At 38.9% G+C, this 26,749-nt stretch overlaps 1 protein-coding gene across 2 annotated transcripts in view; it reads right to left on the reverse strand.

The window, feature by feature from the left end:
• Positions 1–10,472: 10,472 nt before the first annotated feature.
• BRINP1 (BMP/retinoic acid inducible neural specific 1) overlaps positions 10,473–26,749 on the reverse strand; it is a 206,941-nt gene continuing 190,664 nt past the window's right edge. For both annotated transcript variants that reach the window (XM_075835550.1, XM_075835549.1), the window contains 2 exons: positions 22,251–22,473; positions 10,473–15,372 (listed from right to left, as the gene is read on the reverse strand). In XM_075835550.1, the coding sequence (XP_075691665.1) occupies positions 14,232–15,372; positions 22,251–22,473 (1,364 nt within the window). In that variant the 3' untranslated portion in view covers positions 10,473–14,231. The remainder of the gene's footprint in view (positions 15,373–22,250; positions 22,474–26,749) is intronic.

Here is a 26,749-nt window from a genome sequence, read left to right on the forward strand (position 1 = left end):
TCTTCTGTGTGAGTGAAGATTTGTGGTAATATCAGGCTGTTCACGCAATTTGATGAAAGTAGAACGTTTCACATTCATCCTCAGCATATTTAAATCCATACAGTGCGGTCCTGGTACTATTTTACAATTTCCTAAACCTCCCCCTTTTTTCAACATAATTATTTGTATCCCCAGAGTGTAGGGATTGGGAAAAAGCAAAGAGAATGTCATCAAAAGGAGCAGAATTTTTGTCAGGTTGGCAGGAAACCTTCTTAGTACCTGCCTATGAGAGCTGCAGCAGATGTTGGTGTTAGTAATTAAAGTAGCTACTGCAAAGGCATTGGCTATGGTGGAGGTGCCTGCAATAGTCTTCTTCTTGTCGGCACATGTTCAATTATTTTCACATTGTCTCCTAACAAAAGCCTGCAGGTCTACCATCGGTGCCTGCCTATCGGGCCATGCCACAGTCTATACCTTAATTTGCTGTCAGTGTGTGTAGTCACACGTGGCAGACTATATTGCAAGGATTCTTTGCGACTGAAAATCAGTTCCATTTAGAAAAATGGAACAGATTTTAGGTCGCAGAAACAACAAAATTTGACACATATGAATGCACCCCAAGGGCTTATTCAGACGAACGAATGTAAACGCACAAGTTTTTCACGTCAGAGTTTTCACGGATCCCTCATAGACTTGAGTCTATTTAGGAACTGTAAAAACGAAATAGGACATGTTCTATTTTTCAAGGCCCCTTCACATGGTCCGTTAAAGCAACGGCCGTGTGAGCAACTACATTGAATTGCATGGGTCCGTGTGCTGTCAGTTTTTTTAACGGTCAGCACACGGATGTATAATACGCTCATCTGAATAAGGCTTAACACTGACAGGCAATGCCTTGGAACACCATATATTTTAAAGCGTTATAAAGCGATCAAACGATTGCTGTTTCTAGTTCAGACCGCATGGCACAAAAAAAAACAATAATAAAACAAAGGCGAAATTGCTGTTTTTTTGCATCCCTTCCAAAAAAAGCTAATCAATAAATGATATGCACCCCAAAATTGGATCAATAACAACTACAACTCATACAGCAAAAAAACAAGCCTTCATAAAGCTACATCAACAGAAAAACCAAAAAGTTCTGGATCTCTGAATGCAGCAACACAAAAATGAAGTTTTTACATAAAACATGTTTTTACTGTTCAAAATTAATGAAACATAAAATAACTATATGTATTTGGTATAGAATAAGGTTAACATAATATTTTTAGCGCAGAGTAAACTTCGGGTAAACAAAATGTGGAATGACCTTAGATGTGATCGATAACAGCTGAATCCTACGCGTCGGAGACACACACCTGCTGCCACCAAAGCCGTCAGTCCTGCTGACCTGACTGATTCAGGTTTCAGCGCACGATACAGCTTCTATGTATCCAGGATACATAGAAGCTGTATCTGAAAAAATTGCACAATACACTAAAATACACTGTTTTAGTATTTTAGTAAAAAAAAAAAAAGTTTTAGAGGTTTACACTGGCTTTAAGCCCCCAAAACGGGGTTAAATATGTTAATTTGTCATAAGATGTATTAACTTGGTAATGTTATGGTGGTTCCAGTACGCCATGTTTGGGTTCTATGTTCCACTTACACGTCTGGAAATTCTCCCTACATAAACATCTAATGTGCCTATAGACTATGATTAACCAAACATAAGCAAAAACATTGTCCTTTTGACATATTTGTGGCTGGTAAATGTTTTCTCTTCAGCAGAACTTGCTGGGATACTTTGTAAGGAGGGATAACAGTGCAATAGAGAGGAGAATCAAAGTAGATAAGAAAAAACTAAAATTTGGAATCTACAGATAAAATAATAAAAAAGTTGTAAGAACAAAAAAAAAGAAAAAAGAAAAGGAAGAGCCAGGTACTGGAGCATGGAAGACGCAGAAAAAAATGAGCAGAGTTTCACAGAGAAATAAATAGGCAAAATATACAAGAAGCAGAAGTAGGTCATGTGAACCGTGAACTTCTTAAACTGTATCTATGTCCTGTATAGTTTCTGCAGGAAAGAAGAATGTTACATATTTCTTAGAAACTACAAATTATCAGGAAGTTTAAAGGTCATAAAAGCCACAATTTTATTACAGAGGAACGCAGCAATGGATATATATTTCTATATACTGTATAAAACCTGATGCAGCTGAAGCTGCAGTTGAAGAAAAACCCATTGGAAGCTACCATTTAAGAGCGGATTCACACACCACTTTTTTAGTGCTGTTTTTCCTGGCGTTTTTTGTTGTGTTTCTAGCGGCAAAAAAACGTGGCAGCCAGTTGTTAGCTTATGGTCAATGTGGAAATGTAGGGCGTTTTATCTTTCCACATTGACTTCAAGCTAACATCAGGCCGCCATGGTGTTTTTTTAGGTAGCTTTTTTTTATTTTAGCTTGAGTTTTTTGGATCAGTGGCATTCGTCTAAAATTGCAGCAAGCCTGGCTTTGGTGTTTTTTGAATAATTTTGTGTCATTTTTGTCCCATAGACCTCCATAGGTTTTTTTTTCCTCTTAGAAAAAACGCAAGTGTCAATGTGTTTTGCGTTTTTTAAGTCAAATTCCGCAACAAATGCTATTGTTTGCGGAATTTTCCTGTGATTACTCTGTGAGTTTGCAGCAAATTCCGCAGGTTAAAAAAATAAAATAAATAAAAGCCTATACTCACCTCTCGTAGCGCTCCCATAGAAACGTGTCCCTGCTCTTTCAGCTGCTCAGTGTCCTCCTGTGATGACATTTTATTTAAAAAAAAAAATTCTGACAGTCTTTTTTTTGTAACGGCCAATCCAGACAATTTGGCCGAATTTACCCACCAAAATAAAGCTTCATTTGATGCGAATATTTGGCCAGATTTCCCTGCGTGTTCTAGGTGAAACACGCTGCAGACTTTTCTGTAGCGTATCCTTAACCCCTTCCCGCCGCAGCCAATTTTTGGATTTTTACTTTCGGATTTTCCTCCCCACCTTCCAAAAGCCATAATTTTTTTTTTTCCTGTCGATATAGCTGCATAAGCGCTTGTTTTTGCAGGATTTTCATGGCACCATGTAGTGGGAAACTGGAAAATATTTATTTGTTGGGTGAAATGCGGAAAAAAACATTGATTTTTGGGGTGTTTCGTTTTTACGATGTTCACCTATACATGTTAACTTTATTCCGCAAGTTAATACAATTACGGCGATAGCAAATTTATATATTTTTTTTTTTTATGTTTTACTACTTTTACAAGAAAAAAACGGATTTTTCGAAAAGCAATAACTTTTTTTCCCAATGTTTGAGCAGTATGTGGGCTTATATTTTGCGGGGCGAGCTGTAGTTTTTATTGGTACTATTTCAAGGTACATTCGAGTTTTTGTTTTCCAGTATATGTGAGAGAAGTGACCGAAAAACAGAGATTATGGTGTTTTTAATTTTTGTTTTTCGATATTCACTGTGTGGGTTAAATAATGTTATATTGTAATAGTTCAGACTTTTACGGATGCGGTGATAACAGGTATATTAATTTTTTTACATTGTGCTTGGGGGAAAAAGGTTTTGTTAACTTTTAAGATTTTTTTTTATATATATAAAAAAAACTTTATTTAACTTTTTTATTAGTCCCCCTAAGGGTCTTGAACCAGCGATTGTTTGATCGTTTGCATGATTTACTGCAATACTAATGTATTGCAGTATATCGTTATACTGCCAGTTTCCTATGAAGCCCTGCCAGAGGCCAGAGGCCTCACGGGGAGGCAGCCCCCCAATTTCTAACCACTTAGATGCCGCAGTCACTTTTGACGCAGTATCTAAGGAATTAAATCAGCGGGATCCCACTCAGATCCCGCTCGTTGCACTGAAGTGCTAGCTGTTACACACAGCCGACATGCTCATTCTTTGGAGCAGGCTCACGCCTTGAGCCTACTCCATACTCCCCCACCCGCGCCGTATATATATATGATTTTTTCAGCTGGCGGGAAAAAGAAGCGTCCTACTTTATCTTCAGGCGGATTCCGCCTGAGCCTCACGTTGAAGTCAATGTGAGGAGAAATCTTCCTGCTGACTGCAGAAATAATTCCGCAGTGTGAACATAGCCTAACAAGGACAAGGGGGCATCCTCTACGTCTAGAGGAAAAAAGATTTCACCATCATCACAGACGGGTATTCTTTACTGTGAGAGCAGTGAGACTATGGAACTCTCTGCCACAGAATATTGTGATGGTTGATTCTTTACTGTGAGAGCAGTGACACTATGGAACTCTCTGCCACAGGATGTGGTGATGGTTGATTCTTTGAACAAGTTCAGGAAGGGCCTTGATGCCTTTCTTGTAAAATATAATATTACAGGTTATGAGTACTATATTCTGGAGATGGGACTTTGATCCAGGGATTTATTCTGATTACCATATTTGGAGTCAGGGAGGAATTTTTCCTCTGATGAGGAAATTGGCATCAACTTCATGGGGTTTTTCCCTTCCTCTGGATCAACACGGTAGGATTATAGGTTGCACTTGACGGACCTGTGTCTTTTTTCAACCTTATCAACTATGTAACTATGTTGGGAAGGGGTTAATTTCCACATTAAGGGCACGTGTCGTGTCGGAATTGCTGTAGAATTCCGCTGCGGACAGTCCGCACTGGAAATCTGCAGCAGACAGTCTGTCCATTGGTTTCCACATCTTTTTAGTTATCTTCGTACAGACGTTGCGGACAACTCCGCTGCGGACCATAGGCTGCGGTGCGGAATTTGGTGTCCGCAGCATACACTGGCTGTTGCGGACTTGATGCGTACTTGTGGCATAATTTCTCCATTGACTTCAATGGAGTTGCAAAATTGACGCAATGAAATCCGCAGATGTGTGTGTGTGTTGTGTTGCGGATTGCTTTCGCGAACAGGATATTTCATCATTCTGGCTGGACCTATGTGTTTCGAGGTCTGTAGCCAGACTGAGATGGAATGTTTTCAAAGAGAGCAGGATGGCCCCTTCACCTGAATCTGCAACGACTAATCCGCAGCATTTTACTTCACATTTTAGGCAAAGGCGCAACGGAATCTGCAATGCAGATTATGTGCGGCATTGATGCGGACAGTGTCTGCAGAAATACGCCACGTCTGAACATGCCCTAATAGTAACTCTGAAAGTTTGCCCAGACAACCTTTCACCCATTCTTGAATTCCTATACAAACTTGGTTCTGGAGTTCTGTCTTCTGCATCACATGAAAAGTAGAAACTGGAGCAAAATCTTTAATATGTTTTATATTTGTTATTATCATCATCATCATCATATGCCTATGAAGCTTACATAAACAATTTTCTTCTTTTTGCACGGTTGTATTAAAAGGGCAGTATGCTTTTCAGTTGGGGTTGTGAAACCCCGACGTATCCCGGCTAAACATACACCAAAAGAACACACTTTTGGCATATACTTATTCACTAAAATCTATGGGCATATAATATGTGGGTACTAGTTGTAGTGGCATTGTAAATATTATGCAGGCGCACTGTGCCTTTAACATGTGCTATTGCCGCTATCAGCTGAACCCCCCCCCCCCCCCCCCGTTATGTGACGCTCCCGAAGGACTGGTGATCCGGCCACTGTATTTATATGCATTTATGTCATATTGTGTTGCACTTCTATTATGTTTCACTCTAACATTGTATAACTAGCTCACAAGAATAGCGCCGAGTTGTATGGCCTAGACGCCATTTTGACTGTATTTTCTGCGCCACAACACGGTGATGACGCTACGAATAGAGCGGTAGTCTTCTTTCTAATCGTGGTTCAGTGTCAGGTGGAGGATTGGGAGGGAATTCGGCTGCATGACTAGAGAGAGCGTGTGCGCTGCTGCAGAGTTTTGGAGGGCTGTGGCAAGCTGCACGGTGATGACGGTGGATCACTAGGCCTGAGAATGTGGTCCTGGAGCGAGTTGCGGGTGACAGACAGGAACCTCCCTGCGGTTGAGTGCAAGATTTGTGTGAAGAGTTGTGGGTATTAGAGGAGCCTTACCACAGGGAGCCTGTATGCAGTCAGTTGTTTGCGACCTACTAGGCCACCCATTGCTTAAACAAACCTCTATACCAGGGAGGGGCGTCTTTAACCCTGTCCGCGGCAGACAACCAAGCCAGCCAGCTATCCTCCACTAGGCCTGAGCCGTATCTAAACTGTGTTGCCTCTCATATTGGGAAGAAGTGAACTTTGTTTTCCTGCTGTGGCCTGTTGTGCTGACAACTCTGGTCTAAGCACAGTTGCATTTTGCAACCAATCTCTGGCTTCATACAATATTTGCCTGACACTCCTGCATCGGGCCTTGCACCAACACCTTGCTGAGGGTCAAACATTACAGGCACATTAGCTTTAGCGTCAGGAGATTTTCCAAGTGTATACGCTAACTGCACATCACGAACGTGGCATGAATCTAGATTAAAAGATACATCTATTGCCATTTCAAAACAACTATATGTAAAACATGCATCTATTAACCTATTCATCCCGTCTTACTTTAAATGTGCACATTTTTCAATTTTAATTTCATTTAATTATATTCACACTAAAAATTTAATTAATAGTTGTTACTCTTTCCATTATTGACTGTGACAACCACTATCTTTATCATGAAAATGAATGAGACTAAACTGAAGTTGACAATAGACATGCGTCCACTGAATGATCATCAACCGTGAATGTTATTTCATTAGGATGAAGCAGATAATCAGCTGCCAGATACCTTTGGCCCATCTTAGGTTCAGTTCAAACTTGCAGAACTTACCATGTGATATTTTAACACTAGTGAAAGTTAGAAAGGATTCATATCAGTGCATCTTCCGTCCTCCATAGGGGGCACTTTGAAAAGGGCACAGTTCCAGCATTTTACAGAAGGTTATAGGGCAGCATGCCAAAGAACCGACAGGTTGTTATTCAGTATGTTAAACCCTTTGTTCCCAATCTTGAGGGAACAGTTTCCATAGAGATTTGCTAGTTTGTTAATCCTCTGAGAAAAGTCTAGTATCCTATTATTATTTATTTTAAAGGGCTATTAATTCCAGGGCACTGCACATATGAAAAGAGGTTTAAGTACATGAATGAGACAATAAAAACAACAAGTACAATAAACATGAGCTTAATGAAAGACAGACTGGTACAGAAGGAGAGAGGACTCTGCCCGTGAGGGCTTACAATCTTAACTATGTGCAACAATGATATAGGTGGATCCTAAGAAAGTGACTACTCTTACGCAAATCTCCAACAAAGTTTTTTTATTGGCAACTTAACTTGTTTTTTATTAGTTGACAACTTCAGCTTCTCCACATAGAAGGCAAAATGTGGCCGAACTTGGAAATATTGAACACACGGGAGTCCCCCTGGTTTGGTGCGCATCCAGTATATCGGCTGAGTTATAAAAATGTAAAAAAAAAAAAGGGTGTGTGACTCTGTGTGTCACTGTGGTTACTATTACAAGAGCGAGAATACTGTTGCTGAGGTGTGATTGAACTTCCGCTCTTAGTTACCCTGTACTTGCTCTTTTTGTCATCTCCCTACCTTCTAGCATACAGCGGGTCCCAGAGGAGGTCAACCGCTACCTTTCGCCTCGAAACACTTCGGCAACCACTACTTCAAGGCTCATTATTTTATATATAATTTCATAATACTGCCCCCTATAGCAACACAGGTGTACAAAATGAGTTATTAGTACCGTCTGTACTGACACTGAATGAACATCAGCCTGTCTTGCTTCCTCCGTCTACCTCTTGACAGAATCATGCTGGGTCCTCCTCCATCACCCCCAGCTAGGAGTACCGCAGGATGGAAAAACATGGAAGAAGCCACAAAACACACACAGGGCTTAGGACAACACAAACCAGACAAGGGGGAGACACAACAACACCCTACATCACAGGTACCCCGATTACATATGGCCATCTTTTCTACTTAAAAATACAACTAATGGTAATAAAGCAATCAGGTTAAGACAATAAGAGTTGGGAATCATTATGCTTTTACCTGTGGATTAATAGAAAACACTTCAGACTTATGTTTATCATCCTAGCCCATGACAACATCTTCTAGTGTAATGAATTAATCAAACCTATGATCCCGTGTATCTAGAGTGATTTCATAGAGCTTGCAATCAAACACCAATGTAAATAGCTTGATGTCTTTATTCTTGCTCTTATTTTATATTTAAGCAGACCTGGCTTCTCTCCTGGCATGTCTCCATAAAATAAAAACTCGAGCATTCTATTTAGAGCTTTGCATTAAGCTGTTCCACTGTTATTCCTCATGGAAATGTATGAATAAATTGACAAGTGAGGGCTACCATTCCCCTTGTCATTAATGAGCCATGTACCTACAAAATCCGAAACGGTCCATTGAGTGCTGACTAAGTCAGTCTGTGTAAGGACATGCCTATTGACAAGGGGAATGGTAACATCCAATACTCAATTTATTGGCACTATATAAGACACAAATAATTACTAAATAAAGGCCCATAGGGATTCCATGTGGTGCCATGCATGGTCCATGTTGTGGCTTTGCCATGTGCACAAGACCTAAAGGTCACTTTTAAAATTCAAAATATGCAAACAATTTTAGTGTTCATTTTGCACAAGTTTCCTATACGTAACTGTAAATGTAAGTCTAAGATTTGTGTACTAAAAATTGCATTACTGAGTTTGTTGATCGTTATTGTGTGAATATAGTATTCAGATTTTAACATTTGCTTATTTTATAAAGAACTATATATCACTTAGATTTGTAGATTTTCATGGTTTTCCAAATTATATAATCCGAATGAGGTGATTTTCTTTTTGAGAGAGAGAGTAATACTAAATATATTTCTTTTTTTATAACTTTTAACGTACATATTAGGTTGATTTACATCTAAGGTAATTGCAATCATAGCAGGCAATCCTTTTGTTGAAGTTCCCTAAGCAACTAATTACTATAAATATAAAGATGCATAAATAAACCTTTCAGCTACATAGGGATTTTTTTCCTCATTTGTCGCATCATGCTGACAGTGGAAATCTCCCTAAAACAATGCCTAATTAAATGGTATACAATATACTAGTACATATATATATATATATATATATATATATATATATATATATATATATATATATATATGTATTGTAGAATATTCTAGCAATAGCTGTACGGTAGTCATTGAAATGATAAGATTGACCCTAAATAAATCCTTATGCAGGCAGCATTAGAATAATACAATGTTTGTCTTTAAAAAGTAAGATTTACAAACCTACATATTCTAGTCTAATACTCGTTCACATCTGTGTTCTGGTCCCGTACTCATGTTCCGTCGGAGCTTTCCATCAGAACGGGACCCTGAACAGACACAAACGGAAACCAGTGGTTCCTGTTTCCATCACCATTGATTTCAATGGTGATGGATCCGGTGAACATGGTCTCCGTTTGCATCTGCTGTGCACCGGACCCGTTGTTTTGCCAGAAGCTATAGCGTAGACTATTGCTTCTGGCGAAACGACGGGTCCGGTGCACAAAGAGACAAACGGAAACCATGGGCACCGAATCCGTCACCATTGAAATCAATGGTGATGGAAACGGAAACCTCTGGTGTCAGTTTGTGTCTGTTCAAGGTCCCGTTCTGATGGAAAGCTCAGACGGAATGTCAGAATGGGACCCCAACGCAGATGTGAACGAGGCATTAAGGATACGTCCACCTTTGCAATAATATTTTTTATTGCTCCAATGCATCTAAATAGTCTTGATTAAAATGTTAAAATAATGTTTTGTCTACAGCTCCTATGCAGACATATGTGTCTCCATGGTTATAGACTACAAACAAACCCTGTGTAGTCTGTCCTTCAGTCATGCTCTCTTCCACCTGTTTGCAACGTTGTTTAATGAACTGGGGCATTAAAATGGTAGAAACAGTGTATATAGCCTTTATGGTCATAAAATTATAAAAGTTGTCCCTATATCTGATATACAATAAGTGCCCAGTTGATAAACTTTACTCAGAAATAATAATAATATTAATATCCCTTTTATGCAAAGTATTTTTCAGAGGCGACTGTTTACTTCACTTCACTGATATCCAAATGTTAAAAGACGGAAAGACAAAAGTTCTTAACTACTGAAGTTCAGGGATGATGTGTAAGTGCTGTTGCACACGACCGAGTTCGGGCCGTGAAAAATGGTCTGAGTATCGGCCTCATTTCCTGGCCCAACTATGGTACAGGTGAACGGGACTCCTGACATCATAGACATTTATGATCCTAGGAGTCTCTGCTGCCTCCCGGAACTCGTGTTCCGTACTGAATAATTTTGTTCAGTACAGAACAGCAGTTCCGTGGGGAGGCAGAGACTCCTAGCATCATAAAAATTCTATGATGTCAGGAGTCCCATTAATCTGTACAGTGGTCGGGCCGGGAAATGCGGCTGACACACTGAACGTTTTTCACGGCCCGAACTCGGTCGTGTGCAAGCGGTGTTACACAACCAGCAGTTTATGCCCATGGGTAGTATCAGAGATGTATCTTGTAATTTCTACGCTCCAATGCAAGGTTTGTAAAAGGGCTCCTGACCTATAATTGCTATTTATAATACAGGTGTCTTCCTATGTGCCCCCTCAGGTACCAGGGCACTGTAGTTATGCCCCTAGCTAGGATGACGCAAAGGGCAACATAAGGAACTATAGGATTAGCGTTTCTTGCACGTTCTGGTCAAATAACAATGTTTGGCTAAGAACCCTTATCCGGGAAGCCAAAAGCCCCACAATCCAGGTAACAGATTATAAAACGTTGCTTATATAGTTGTAATTATTACAATATTAGTTTAGTCAACGTTTCTTCTTTCTTTATGTAACTATATTAAATCTACTTGTATTCAAAATAACAGATCAATTGTTTTTATTCCTCCTTTGTATCTATGGTGGGATTATTTCTCCCCCTGGCTTTGATATGAAGTATTTTCTAATAGAAACAATAAACCAACGAACCAATCATTATCAAAAAAACAGTATGTCAATTCACTAACTTCCTTTTTTCATTTTTTAATTTCCTTCACAATAACATGTGTTGCTTTGAGTTTTCATTAACATTCGGTGAGAACTCATCTTTCATTGCATAATGTCATTATTAATCTTGTATACTGCAGAAGCCGAGTCATCAGACAACACACTGGTCTAACATGGACCTCCCGTGGATTTTTGTTGATCTCAAGTTCCCAGGAAACCTTCATTGTCATTTAAAGAGCCGTTGACCTGCAAACATGTACAATATTGTTTACAGCATCATTAACATTTTAACTCCCTCCATGAAATGAATATCAAGCCAAACGAATATGAATAAGACTGATTGTTGGCTTCATCCCAAAAAGTATTAGTAAAAAAAAACGTAACCAATCGTCCCAATTTTGATGATAATATTTTCCTGAACTCATCAAGCTTTAAGCTGATTTGACATGGGAATATTAGAGCGTCACAACAGTCAATGTGTACTTTAATCTGCCACACAGTACATATTTTTTGCCATACTGTGGAGTTCAAGTTCTCTCAAGAGATCGGCATGTAAAGGACAAACCATTTTTTACATTTCGCTTTACCATTTCCCTCTACTCTGTTATCATTGTAGAGTATGTATGTGCTTGTGTATTCTCCATCATATTCAGATGCACATCTTCCACCCACCACGCCATGTAGTATCCCATGTAGTCACGTCTCGGCATGGTGTGTCAATTATTTTATAGAATTAAGGAGGAACATGCTGGCATTTGCAGAATTAGTAGCTTGTCATCCTCCTTTTTGGTTTATAATTATCATCATTATTATCATTTTATATTTTACATTTTATAAGTTTAATATACAGAAAAGAAAGATTCTCTCCCTTGTAGGGGGGTAAATGTTTGTTTGTTTTTATGGCAGTTTACTCCCTTTACTGCTGGTATTTTCAAGGCTCATGCAGGAGGTCACTAAGTTTCTGAAGCATCTGTCCCCAGTCCTACTTGCTGCATTCTGAACACAGCGGTGTGCTTCTCTCACGTCTTCCCCCTCCTAGGGCAGTGATTGTCTGACTCTGGTATAGGTGAACCCACTTCATGAATACGTTTATGGGATTGATAGACTTGTTCAAGGCTTTGTCAGTGGACCAAACTGATGGGTAACTGCCATGGGGATTGATTGGAGGACTGCTTGTTAGATGTCAAATGTCCTTAAGCTTAATTCATCTAGATAAAAAAAAAAAGGACAGCAAAAAGACATAACGCGTAACACTTATGTAGCGAAAACGATTGTGCATTTTGTAAACGTCTATAATATTCAGTACTGTGCCTCTTTTTTTTAGAACACCAGTACATATTTGGCACTGCCTGAAAATGAGCATGCTAACATAGAGTATGACTACATACTTCCATCCACTTTAAAAGGATTTCCACATTGTTTGCTTTATGGAACCACACAGACGCTGGTGTATCTGATTTACTATCATTTGTCATAGTCCTTGTAAATGGCTGCAAAAAGACTAAATTATGATCATGAATTGCAAAGTATCCCAAAATAACCACGTTGGTCCCAAAATATAGAATATCATATACCCTCGCCCTCAGAAACCAAAATACCCAATTAACCTTACTGGCTTTATTGAGTCTAATGTCAGGGATTGTTGACCTATTTATGCAGATATGGTAATTTTGGGGAGTGACTTCACAATTTAGAAGAAACGTCCATCATGACGCAGAACTTATGTTACAATGAGGGAATATTTTGTGAACTTGTTGGTTGGAATAATGTGTTTTGGACCTTATATGGGAAGGGTCCTCTATGGACTACTTTACTATGGACTTTAAAACAAGTCTTGGGCTAGAAGTAAATATATAATTAATAGAAAATATATTTAATTATCAAGTTGAAGACATAATGCGGTCTAGACTAATTAGGGTTCAAAAAACTAAATTTCTATAGAATATATTCTGCCATATGTTCTACTAAAATAGCCCTGTTCTGTACATTTACTGAAAAAATCAGCCACATCAAGGCTGAATGTAATAAAAATAATATTTATTAAATGTAATTTCATTAATGAGGTTCTGACCATGGGATATTATTGCAGCTATTCTAACAAAACTTATTGACCTGTTTGTTGGATAATTTGACAGATATGACTTTGGATAATCATGTTTACCAATGTAATGAATTAAGTAGCATTAAGTCATTAATTTAAAGGCAATTCAAGTAAGCTGTGTTGTACTATAATTCATTTTCAAACATATCAACAGGAATAATAAATATTATAATTTTTCCAATAAACTTTACTGGGTCAGTGCTCCATATCTTTAGTAAAGAGCACCGATCCTCCAGCACCCTGCTAGTAGAGGGTTGATCCAAATAAGGTTTATGCACATGGCTGTATTACGGCTTAATACAACCTTTAAGTTGCACAGAGCCTTTATAGGGCACCTATAGAAGTGTCTGAAGCATTACTGTACTTCCAATATGGCGCACCCAGAATGCCTACAGCTCTGTAGTAGGGAGCCACTATACAACCTTTTGCACATGACCCTGCCATGTGCATAAGGCCTAAACTTTGATACAGCTCTCATTCAAGTCACTAGAAGCCATATACAGCTCTATGTGGATTGAACCCCTAGCGGTGGCAGTGGGCCACTATTCACAAAAATAAAAATTTTCACTATAGCTTCTGGTTTCCATTATACCGGTAGTTGAGAAATATTGGGGTTTACATTTTAAAGGCTTATTCAGTAAAGTCTCTCTTCTGTAAGTGCTCTGAATTTGGACTATCTTCAGAAAAATCTTTACACTCTTAAAACTTTATTTACTTGATTAATTTGCATGCCTTACTTGATTTAATAAAAAAAAAATCTAAACTAAAAAGCTGCAACATCTTTAAAATACTAATGTTAGAACGGCCTGATGATTTACCATATAAAGTACAAAAGTAAGGCTAACTTATCTGTATTTTTCTATAGATTTTTTTTATATTTGATATAGATTTAGGATTTCATGATAATGTAAAGAATTTAGAATTTGAAGACCCTAGATGGTTGAAGACTGACAACATCCTCTAAAAAAGGTTAATAAAAGGAAGTATGTAAATATACTCAATTTCTATAGTTTGCAGCATATTCATAGTCAGGTCATAAGGTAGATGATAAGGTAATTAAAGTCTAATTCCTTCAGAGTTTTCACCTCTGGACTTCCAAAATAAATGTTTTGACTCAGAGGAAGGCATGGGAGGGTTAACATAATTTGACTGTCATGTGATCAGGTTGCTTCAGAATCTCAGTGTTGTACAAGTCCAGTGCATGATTGACCCGTATGATTTCACTATTGGTCAACTTCAAACGATGCTTCAGCATACAGGAAAAGAGGTCCAGTTGGGGTTTTCCTGGTCCAGCTGGGGGAGCTAAGCGGTTGATTCTTTCCCGGATGTCCAACATAAGCAACATAACAGAGGATGAAGAATAAAATTGCCCACCTTGGGAGTAAGACTGATTAACTTGTTGAACTGCACTACGCAACAGATCTGGGTTAAATCTTAGGCTGTAACCATACAACTGGACCTCAGATATCTTCACATAAAACTGCCTTTTTGTAGGATCCGACAAGTCCACTGGGCCTTGTCCTGTATCATTGCGCAGGAGTGTAGGTAGACGTGTACGACTGCGAAGATAAATGTGTACAGTTTCAAAAAAGGTCTTCCAACGGTTTCCCAAGAGAAGAGTCCAATTAAAACACTGACTGTTTTGAAGACGCGTCTTCTCCCATCGAGGATAACCATGTTCTCCAAAAGGCATACTCCATCCTTCAGAATGGCTGCCACTAAATGGGTTGACATATACAAAGAAGCTTGGATCCAGAGTGGTATTCCTGGCCTGACAGATACGCATAGACATTCCAATGACCATGTGGAGGAACTCAACTCGGTTTTTGTTGCTTTTTAGGGTGAGTGACATTCTTTTTCTCCAGCGTGGATCAAAATAGGTGTCTAATCGAATTTCATTACTAATGAAAGTTGTGTGCACATGAAGACGGGAGTCCATCTTCTGCAACAGGTAACGAAGCTCCTGGTCTTGGAAGTCCAACTCTGTTTCCAGACTCATGAATTGCTCACTACGCTCTGAATCTACATTCTGTGCCTCACATCGACCACGGTATAATTTGTAACCCTTATTACATGAGCCACATAGTGAGATGTTAGCCATACTGCACATAGCACAGCTTTGGTTGCCTCCTATAATGCATGGAATTGGTCGCTGACAAAGCATGCTGCCTCCATGGCAAACACAATTACGCTGGCTTTCCAAGAAAGTGCCCCAGAAGCCATTTTCATTGCAGTAAAGGAGAGACTGCACTCGAGCTAACCACTGTTGAATTGTTCTAAAACAAGAAACAGAAACACAATAGTCAAATACTGACACAATTAACATACGATTTTAAAGAAATTCTCTAACTTATTTTTAAGTAGAAAGAAAAGCATGGTTTAAAGAGGTTCTCCTGCTAGAGACATGTATGGCATGTAGGTAGGATATTTTATTAAATCTGTTTTGTGGGTGTCTGGTGGTTGGCACCACCACCAATCCCAAAAAACAATGTTACCCAGTCCCACGTTCCCAATGAATAGTAATCTGAGACAGTTTCGATGCTAGAGATGTACTGCCTGACATCCACATTGAAAAGACTGTAGCGGTGAAGCAGTGTATCCACAGCAACCAGACTGTCAGATATGACTCATCTGTTTACCTAAGTCTGCATAAGCCCTGAAAAGGGAAGGGCCTCATGCACACGACCGAGTCTTCACAGACCCATTCACTTTATCGGGTGAATGGGGTCCGTGAAAAATGATCAGAGTCTCTGATCCAAGGAAAGATAGGACATGTTCTATCTTTCCTTAGATCACTGACGGGACTCGGCTGGTGCATACGGTCGTGTGCATGAGGCGTAAAAGCAGGTTGGTAGCCAATTATGGCATTAGTCCAATTTTTGTAAATATACACTTAGTTAAAGGGTAACTAAACGTTTGACAAACATCTGACATGTTATAGTGACATGTCAGAAGTTTTGATTGGTGGGGTCCGAGCAATGAGACCCACCCAATCTCAGCCGCTTCGTTTCTGTTCGGCTTATTCCGGAAATCAATGTATCGGAGTACGGGCTCAATGGAAACTCTATGAGCCTGTACTCTGATACATCGGCTTTCCGGAAAAAGACGAACAGAAAAGAAGCGGCTGAATGCTGACACGAGTGCTTCATCTGCTTCATTCTAGCGATTGGTGGGGGTCTCAGTGCTCGGACCCTTACCAATCAAAACTTCTGACATGTCACTATGACATGTCAGAAGTTTGTCAAGCATTTAGTTACCCTTTAAAGAACCTTTTTAGGAGTTTTAATGTCAACACATATTTACTTTCTATAACCTAAAGTCAAACTGTTCAGTAGTTCAACATTCACTGATTTTAAAGAATACATTTCATCAAAAGAACAAAAAGTGCAAATGACAAACAAGACCAGAATTAGTCTACAACAAAGGAATAGACATGATTCTACTATACTGTGTGAAATACAATGTCTAAAAATAGCTAAAGCTATAAGTTAATATTACTTCTACAACATATTAAATGTCCTCCTTCGAACAATTCTTTATTTTAAGGTAAATAGGTGAGAATTCTGTGCTAGTTCAATTCATAATATATTTTCATAAAGGTTGTAGCTCCATTTTCTGGTACAGAGCTCTAAGGCCAATTTTCACACAGAGTTTTTTGCAGGCAGAAAAAAATCTGCCTCAGAATTCCTTTAGGGATTTTGAGGGATTTTAACCTGCCTCCACTTTGTTGCCACATTTTTAACCCACGGCCATTGAAGCTAACGCAAGAACAGTGGGCAAAAAAACGCTGCAAAAAACGCCCTAAAACAAGCAGCCCAAGTCTTTTCTGACTTCCATTGATTTCAAAGGGAGGTCAGAGGCGAAACCGCAGCAAGAAAGAACATGCAGCTTTTTTCCCCGCGAGCGGCTAAAAGTCACAGGGGAAAAAAACGCCTCTGCCTCCCATTGAAATCAATAGGGAGCGATTTCGGCCATTTTTTGGTGTTGATTCTGACGCTATTTCCACGTCAATATCAGCGCCAAAAAAACCTCTGTGTGAACAAGGCCTAAGGAAGCAGTCACATGTGTCAGAATTTGTTGCTGAAATTTCTGAGACTGGAAATCATTTTCAATGTTTCTGCAGCAAGCACATAGATTTCTACAAGTTCCATTTAGATGAGCGAAACTGATTTTCAGTCACAGATATTTCTTCAACATGTATATATATATATATACTAGCTTTTATGCCCGCCATTGCTCGGGAGGATGACTTACGGTATAGATAGAGTAAAAGCTCACTATTTAAATACTCAATTATGTTTTGTAAGGTCCCATGCAAACGACCGTAGAATTTGTCCGTAATTATGGACCCATTCACTTCTATTGCCCATGGACGCCTTCCTGTATATTTACAGGAAAGTGTCCGTGCTGTAGAAAGGCTCCGCAAAAGATAGGACATGTCCTGTTTTTGCTTTTTACGGACCGTGCTCCCATACTTTATATGGGAGCACGAGCTACATAATAATTAGAGAGTATTAAAAGTAAACTTACCTGCTTCTTCCTCCAGTCCGGACTCCAGGGATGACGTTTCATCCCATGTGACCGCTGCAGCCAATCACAGGCTGCAGCGGTCACATGGACTGCCGCGTCATCCAGGGAGGTCGGACTGGATGTCAAGAGGGACGCGTCACCAAGACAACGGTACGTATGAACTTCTTTTACTTTCAATCACTGCGGAACCTCTGCCCGAAAGGGCTGCCCCTTCTCTCTTTCCAGCACTGATAGAGAGAAGGGGCTGCCAATTAGTGCAGAGAAAATGGGTCTGTAAGTACGGGTGGAATATTGGTGACACCGGACCCAATGTTATTGGAAGCACCATTAAATATCCTTAACACTATGATCACATGATCAAATTTTTTTTATTCCCTTTAGGAAATAAAAGTCCTATGCCAGTGCTCCTATACTAAACTACAAAGTAGTGGATGAGGGGCGGGGACTTCTGATTCATGCCCATTTGGCATAATTTTTCCTCACTCCTCATCTTTACCATTAATCCCTCCATCGCTCATTGCTTCTCCATGCATTTTAGTCCCTCAATCGCTCATTTGCTTCTCCATGCATTTTAGTCCCTCAATTATACGAGACAGGACAACTGTCCTGCCTCTGTGTAAACCCGCTGTGGCCAACATCGCAGTGCTGCTGTGTTAGGCAATTCAGCAAGGAATGATGTACGTTGCAGCCAATTATGGGCTGCCATGTCATCAATAGGGGGCGGAGCCTGTCAGTGCAATCCGTTACCTGGGGAACGCGTGTCCAATCAAAAATAGCTACTCCCTGATTTTAAACCAATGAAAAATCGGGCTTCAAACAAACAAACTTTCGAAAATATATATAAGATATTTTATATATATATATATATATATATATATATATATATATATATATATATATATATCACAAACTAAAAGCTACACAATTCCATTGAAGAAAACACTTTATGTGCAGCTGTTTAACCTGCATGTGTGAAATATCGCTTAAAAATGTCCGAGCAAAAATGCCTAAAAAACCTCCAGTATTAAAGGCTATGTCCACCTATATGACAAATGTATTATATTGTTCCAATATATCTAAAATGAAAAATGAAGCAACTTTGTGAATAGTCTTATTGAAAAAAATCCTATAGCTTTTATCTACATCTCATATACAGACCTATATGTTTCCATGGTAAAAGACAACAAACAAACCCTCCCTTCCGCACCGCAGGTCATTTTCTGAGCGGTATTTCCGCTCAGTATTTACGCAGCGTTTGTTTTATGTCATCCTCTTTGCTGCTACTGTATTTGCTGCGGATTTTCCACAACTAATTCTGTTGCGGAATAACCACAGTATTACGCAACGTGTGAACTGATCCTAAATTGCAGTTCTGTGCTTGAAACAAATACAGAATTATCAAACTTTCTGGATTATCAAATGCAGAATTAAAAGAATTTTACTATATATCTAATTTTGTATTGTATTATACTATGAAGGATCATGTTGTGCATAGGAATATATATATTTATACATCTTATGGTGTATTATATCTTCTTTTATCGACACGCCCCAGCTCAATATAACCTCAATTTTCCTTGTTGTAAAACCTCAGTGTGCATGAGCATTATAAATCTCATAGGAAGCAATGACATATTCAATGCTAGTTGTTGAGACAACTCTAGAGTTTACAGATCAAAGCAGAGTTCTATTATTATTGATTTTTAAAAAGGAATACATGTTAAATAATCTGACAAATAGAATGAAGTAAATTATGATATTAAAAGGATATGACTTAAAAAAACTGGGTTTAGAAGAGAACTTGATTTATTTTCCTTCATTAGTCTGAAATAAGCTTTACGTTATTACAGATTTCGAATTCTCATTTTTTGGCGTTCGTTCAGTCTCATACGTTATTTTAATGGGGCACAGTAACATGCAGCATTTCTTAATACAATCACACAAGTGGATATGTCACCATCTCTTGCTAAATCATATACATGAATTATCTTTAATGAGGAAAGCTATGATGTCCCTTAAATTTGCTGCTGTAATTTCCCATATTATATGGAATATCTGAAAAATGACTGCATCGTCCGAAAATGGTAATCAAAAAGAGCTTTACTGCTTATGTAATAAATGTGGTCAGTGGATGAAATGTCTCTTGTGGGCATAATTGTCTGCTGATGACAGTAAAATGGCCCAATGGAGCCCGGGGTGATCTGGTTTTAGAAAATAATCCCCTTCATTTGGAGTGGAATCCCCTTTGTGTTGCCAATTTTTTAGATAACTAGAAAAACGTAAGACGAGATCTAGTTATATTGTCTATTTACTCATTCTACTTTAATAAATAAACTATAAGAATTGAATATACCAATGCATAGTTGCCAATATGAGCCCCAGAAAAGAAATGAGAATATACAGATAATTACCTATAGCTCGATTGTAATATCAGTCTTTGGTATATTGACTACCACAGATCCCCCTCCTCTATAGAGGCAATCAGCAATATAGTACAGTTTTCTCAACTCCAGTCCTCAAGTATTTCCAACAGGCCATGTTTTAAGGATTTTTCACAGCGAGAACAATTATGGATGCATTGACACTAATGAAGTCAACTTAGAAGGGTCATTTCACACGTTGCGAAAATCCGCAGCAAATACAGTAGCAGCAAAGTGGATGAGATAAAATAAATCTCATCCACACGCTGCGTAAATACTGAGCAAAAAAAAAACGCTCTGAAATTGACCTGCGGTGCAGAGTTTTATTCCGCAGCATGTCAATTGTATTTGCGTAAATGCTGCTTATTTGTTGCGGGTTTACACCATTGAATTCAATGGGGAGGTAAAACCCGCAACAAATAGCAGTTGTGCGTTTTTTTGCGGCTGGTTCACAGCGATCCTGCCGCAAAAAAACGCAACTCAGAAAAAAATTATTTAACCTTATACTTACCCAGAAGTCTGTGTTCTTCCCTCCAGCACTGCCTCCTGGGATGACGTTTCATCCCAAGTGACTGCTGCAGCCAATCACAGGCTGTAGCGGCGGTCACATGGGATGAAACATCATCCCAGGAGGCCGGCCTGGATGACTTCAGAGGGCCGGCCTCCTGGGATGACATTTCATCCCATGTGACCGCCGCTCCGGCCAATCATAGGCTGCTGCGGTCTCCTGTGATGAAACGTCATCCCAAGATGTGGGCCTGCTAGCAGGCCCGCTAAGTGCTGCAGTTTTCCGCAGCGCACATTCCGGGCGAAAAACTGCACAACAGTTTGGTGAGCTTTTTTGCCCGAAATTCCCTGCAGCGCACAGGGCGGATACGCTGCGTGCTTTTACGCAGCGTATCTGACCCGTGTGAACTCGGCCGCAGGGTTTATGGAAATCCTCAATACTTGACCTGTTTAAGGTGTTGGAGTTGAGCATCATTGACATAGTAGACCACCAGAGAACTAGATCTTTACTGGTCATTGGTCTCTGAATATTGGGTATCTATGTGGGATATGTGATTTATATTATATACAGCAGCAGTCATCAAATATGGTTAGATATGATGTTTATGAGCCCCTTAGGTGTCAATTGTTTAGTTGCTTGTTAACCACTTTGTAAGTGCTTTCTGTAAAATATTGCCAAATTCATTAACATGAAAGGTTTGGTAATTATGTTGCTAAATTTCTCACTGTATTATACAGCAATGCCACAGGGCAAGGTGATTGTTAGAATATGCTAGGGCAAGGTCAGGGTAAGAATAGGCAACTGAAATGTTGTGTATTATATTTTGGTCATATCAAATGTGTCTATATTATACACCACTCCAAGAGGAGCCTGACCCACTCTTTTATGAGGTTTACAAAAAGTTTCCACATTACTTAATTTCAAATATGTTAGATTGGAATTGGATCTATTGCAGAGTAGTATGCTAAAAACACCAAAGGCACCCACTGCAAACAGCTGATTTTGCTGGGGGAAGCTATCACTTGTCAGACATTTTCCTTGTAGCTGCCTCTGCAGGGAAAATGTAATATTACATGGTGGCCTAACAGAGTCCACCAGAATGGTAGCTACTCTTACAGAGGGGCTCCGTGTTCTGGCTCATAGAGGGGTGTCCCGAGCGGGGGACCCCCACTATGATGTCTATATGCTCTAATAGGGTTGTCTTCATAAGAAAATCTCTTTTAAAGGGGTTGTCTCACATAGTTAACCCCTCTTCCATATGCCCTTTTAGGGCATAATTAAACCCCTTCTACGAGCCAGAGCAGAAAGACACTAATGAAGACTGGTAGCTCCTGCCCCTCCCATGTACTATATGGCAGGCCATACATTTGAATGGTTGCCATGTAATACTAAATATTGTAATAGTACTGACTTCCATCCGATGATTGCAAGCAATCTCCCAGCCGATTTCTACTTTAAAAAGGGTTGTCTTCAAGATTCAACCACCTTAAAAATTAGCCCAAATCATTCACCTCTATTTCAAAAATAGAGTGCAAAATGTAAACTTTATTTTGCTCAGGCGGAAACAATTTTCCATGTGAACGGTAAGCTCAGTCTAATATCCAGATAATTCATTATTAGCACATCCATCTGGTTGGAAACACATTATTTATTTTATATTATACAAAGATTTTGTGTAATAGTAAGACCTATTTACCTTTCTCTGGGTAGCTGGTGATTGGGATTGTGTCGACAGCGTAAGCTGAGGCCAAATAACTTTCGTGCTGTATGTTGCATCTTTTGACTTTGTATTTCCAGTGAACTTTGTAGCAATTTATAACGGTTTTGCAATTCCCAATCATTTCCCCAGTGCTGGTGAATGGCTCCAATGCTTAAAAAGTGACTGCTGGGTAAGCGTCTCATGTAGGACTTAAATTCATCTGTGGAGGTATAAGAGAAGACCCATTTTGTAGAAAAATAATATTGTAATACAATTAAACAGAAAAGATATCCTTTGTAAGTTTGCCAGTAATTTAGGAAGACACAGATGACATTGGAGAACCATGAGGTATGAAAATGCAGAAAGATAAATATGTAATGATTTTTTATTTGTAGTCATGCCATAGCCAGCCAACTAGATAACATTGAACATAATTATTACAAGTACACTTACGTCTAATTAGCATTTTATTTTGATACATATTTACAATAAAGTTCATAATCTTCAGTAGCTATACGTAATACGCAATGCCAAAAAAAGTGTAAAAATTACAATCATCTTAAGCTTTTGAAAACTTGTAAATGCTGAGACCTTAACTGACATGTCAAAAAAGGAAACACATAATAGAGTAGCTGTAGTGGGCACAAAGGTTGTAGTTTCCCTGGGTTCTAGAGAACAACATTACTATAGAACAAATGTGGTGGTAGGGGCCGGGGGCACGTTAGGAGTTCATGGGCTTCAAATTATGCCTCTGCATTGTAGGTGAATGTTTTATCTACTTGCCTCCTAAATTACTGCTTGAGTGAATATTACTTCCCACGTTTGTAACCTGTAACCGTGTTATGTAGCAAGGTAAAAAATAGAAACACGTTCCCTGAGACTATCATATTATTTTTATTATGTGTTAAAAGGGTGTTTTCAGGGACCTTTGAAATGTTGGCTGCAGACAGGTGATGTTATGATTAGCCGCAGGACTGTTTCCTTTAATTGATTCTGTTATCTCTGTGTTTAGGTGTAGCTAGGCAATGTCTTTGGTCTGAATCTGGATTTGGTCATCATTTAGCTTGGTTGATTAGGGCAGAATACCTTTTTTGGGTCTATTTATACTTTAGGCCTGGATTACTGTGCTAACTCTTTCCAGATTTTTGTTTGTGACATAGTTTATTGTCTGTCTGTTTGTGTTTTTATACTGTAGGACCTTTTGGTCCTCTGAGAGATCTAGTTTTTATGTAGTGTTTAATGTGTATCCTGGGATCAGTAGTTCCACTGCTTTGTTTGCCTTTTCTGTGAGCTTGGACTGCTACAAAGCTGCTGTCTTACCCTGCTGTGTGGTTGTATTCAGATATGGTCAGTTAGTGCTGTATATTATTGTCCACTATCTATTCGTCTGTTAACTGCTTCCATGCTATTTATCTGTTATCCACTCAATTTATGCAAAGTCTCAATCTTCTACTTCCATCGGTGTTCGGTTCCGATCATCCACTGGTGAGTTACTTGTGATTCTTGTTTTCTGTCTGTGTTTATGCGTGCTTCACCCATGTGATAGCGATTGTCTGGTGTTGAGGTCCTGAGTGACAGAGAATGTGCTAAATTAACAAAATACGTTGTACTCACCTGATAAATCCTCTGCTACTCCCCGCCGGTCTGTTAAATTTTACAGGAAGTGATAACATCCCGTTCTATCTATGTGACTGCCACAACCAATCACTGGCTTCAGCAGTGATGCTGGCAAGAATGGCGCGTCATCGCTGAGGCCAGTGATTGGCTGTAGTGGTTCCATAAATGGCCGGGAACGTCATAATCTCCTGTAAAAATAAACAAATCAGCAGGGAGTTGAGAGAGATTTAACGAGTAATACTTATTTTGTTGTTTTAGCACATCCCCTGCCTGCTGCCTGTTTTTAAAATGTCATGGAGAACCCCTTTAAGCCAGAATATGACCCTGAGATAGAGCTGACAATTTTCCTCAGTTAAGATGGAAAAAGTTCCTTGCTGGCTCTAAGCATAAACCCATAGACCAATTACCCATATCAGGTGGGTGCAAGGAGCCTATATGAAGGCACATTGGGTCCCTGAGGCTGCCTACTATGGAGTTGTAGGCATTCCATCTAATGTCTCCATACAGTGTTGTAATACACACATACAGATGTATCCAGACTTTATTTTTTTTGAATTGGGTTAAGTTATACAATTTGATTTGATATCAATTCAATCCAATCTCGCAACATACAGTGAAAAAAACCATATACGTTAAACATATATGTTTTTATAACATGGGAGTAAATGGGTGACAAATGGCCAAAGGATGGAATCCATCAGAGGTATCTGTCACAGCCATCCAGTAAAAAACATATGCGTTAAACTTATACATTATTCTAACATGGGAATCTACGGGCAACAAATAGCCGATAGACGTTGTCCATTAGAGGCATTTGTCACAGCAATCCAGTAGAAAAACGTATATGTTAAATGTATACTTTGTTTAACATGGGAGTCTATAGGCGACAAATGCCTGACAGGACGCATCCAATGGAGGCATCCGTCAGAGGTATACAATTTTTTTTACACGTTTGTTTAACATCTTGCGCCACACAACTCGGGATAGGTCAGGTTTAGAGATAAATTAAGGAAGGACACATCTTTATTCTCCCCATATTCTCTATAATACAGGATCCAATGGAAGATACCACATTTTTTTTGTCAGATTTATATAGAATGTGACAGAAAAAGCCTATGTATGAAGTAAGAGGCTTTCAGAAGAACAGTAGGGCCTCATAGACTTTTATAGGTGCCATATTATGACTGTAAAACGTGGAAGTTGTAAGGATCAATAATACGGTACTGTGAACGGGCCCTAAAACTGAAACCTAATGATTGCAACTAACATTTCTGAATGCGCATGTTTTAGAGGTAAACAACCATCACATTCATTAATGAGTTTGGGTAGTAGTTTTGCTAGAATAGAAAGCATGTTGATAAAAAGAAAGCGCGTATGACTGTTTGGTTTTATAACAATAACGTAGAAGCGAACACTGAGTTGAGTATTTTAAAGGATAAAGATCATCTTTCTAATTCTGTATTTATGTTACTACTGTCAGGTAGGAGATTCTGACTGCATAAAACATGCACAAGATTCAAGCTTTTAATCTGACTGCTGTATGTTTTTTGAGTGCATGCTTTTATTTTTCATTGTAAATTATTGAAAAAATATGGAAATACACTTCTATTTTATTCTATACTATTGGAAAAAACAAACAACTTTCTATGCCGATAAAACATGTTATGTTTACAGTCCTGGATATAAAAGTTTTATTATACAGGACTTTTTGTATTGTCCCCAGATATACTTCAAGAAAGACTAAACTTACAAAATGCACAATTTTTTTAAAAAAATATCCCATATATTGCTGCCTTCATCTCCCCCTTCTTCTAGTTTGTCTCATATTGCAATTACTAAAGAGAAATGTATTGAGAATTTTTATATATGTGTTCCAGAAGATTAGACATTTCCCCCCTCCTTCTCCTTACAATCCTGTATCTGGCTGTAAAACAACTGGCTGCAGAAGGAGCCTCCTTCCTCTGCCCTGTCTGCAGTAGAGCATACACATAAATAAGTCCTGCCACTTTGCTAAATCCCATCCCCTTGGTTATTTACAAGCTGAAAATGGAAGAGAAAAATTCAGCAGGAAATTGACCCCTGTGTTCTCTGCAGGATATCTATGACTGTTTGTTTCAGGAACATGCAGAAGATCCTGCAGCCTGACAAATAGTGTGATCACATGTATCTCTTGTTTACTTTGATAATTCACGTCTTGGTTTGGAGTTTCTTTAACCATAGCAGAACTCTAAATTGTATTTTTTCCCCTGAATAACACACATTTCTCTTATCTATCCTTTTAATACAACCCATGAATTCTCCTAATCAAAATTTTTACCTGCCTCTAAACACTCCCTAGCTTTTCTATATCTATTTATACACTGGAGCCCAAAATAGTGGACAGTACTGCAGATCTCGTCTGACAACTTATTTATATGCAGACACATGCCTTTTATGCATTCTATGATCGTAGTTGCTTTGGCAGCATCTGTCTGGCACTGGTTGCTGTAATTCAGTTTATATTTTCCTAATGTCCCTGAGACTTTTTCCATGCCAAATTGCCCCAGATGTATCATACTTAGTATGTAATTAGGACATTTGTTATCACATCCTCAGAGACCTTACATTTATCACCTTATATTTATCCACATTGAATTGAATGTGCAACTTCTCTGTCAAGCCCTTCTAAATCCCTTTGTATTATAATATTATCCTCATCTGTCTTTACCCTATGTAGTTATAAATCAATTGTAAATATGGAAATGTTTCTCTTTAAACCAAACCTATCCAAGATATTACCTGCAGACTCCATTGCCCATGAGATCTTTTGATACCTGCAGTTGTTCTCCTATCGTCGGAGGTTGACATAAAATGACTCACAAAGGATAGGAAGCCAAGTC

This window comes from Rhinoderma darwinii, chromosome 8, assembly GCF_050947455.1.
Source record: "Rhinoderma darwinii isolate aRhiDar2 chromosome 8, aRhiDar2.hap1, whole genome shotgun sequence".
In the NCBI taxonomy this organism is placed as follows: domain Eukaryota; kingdom Metazoa; phylum Chordata; class Amphibia; order Anura; family Rhinodermatidae; genus Rhinoderma; species Rhinoderma darwinii.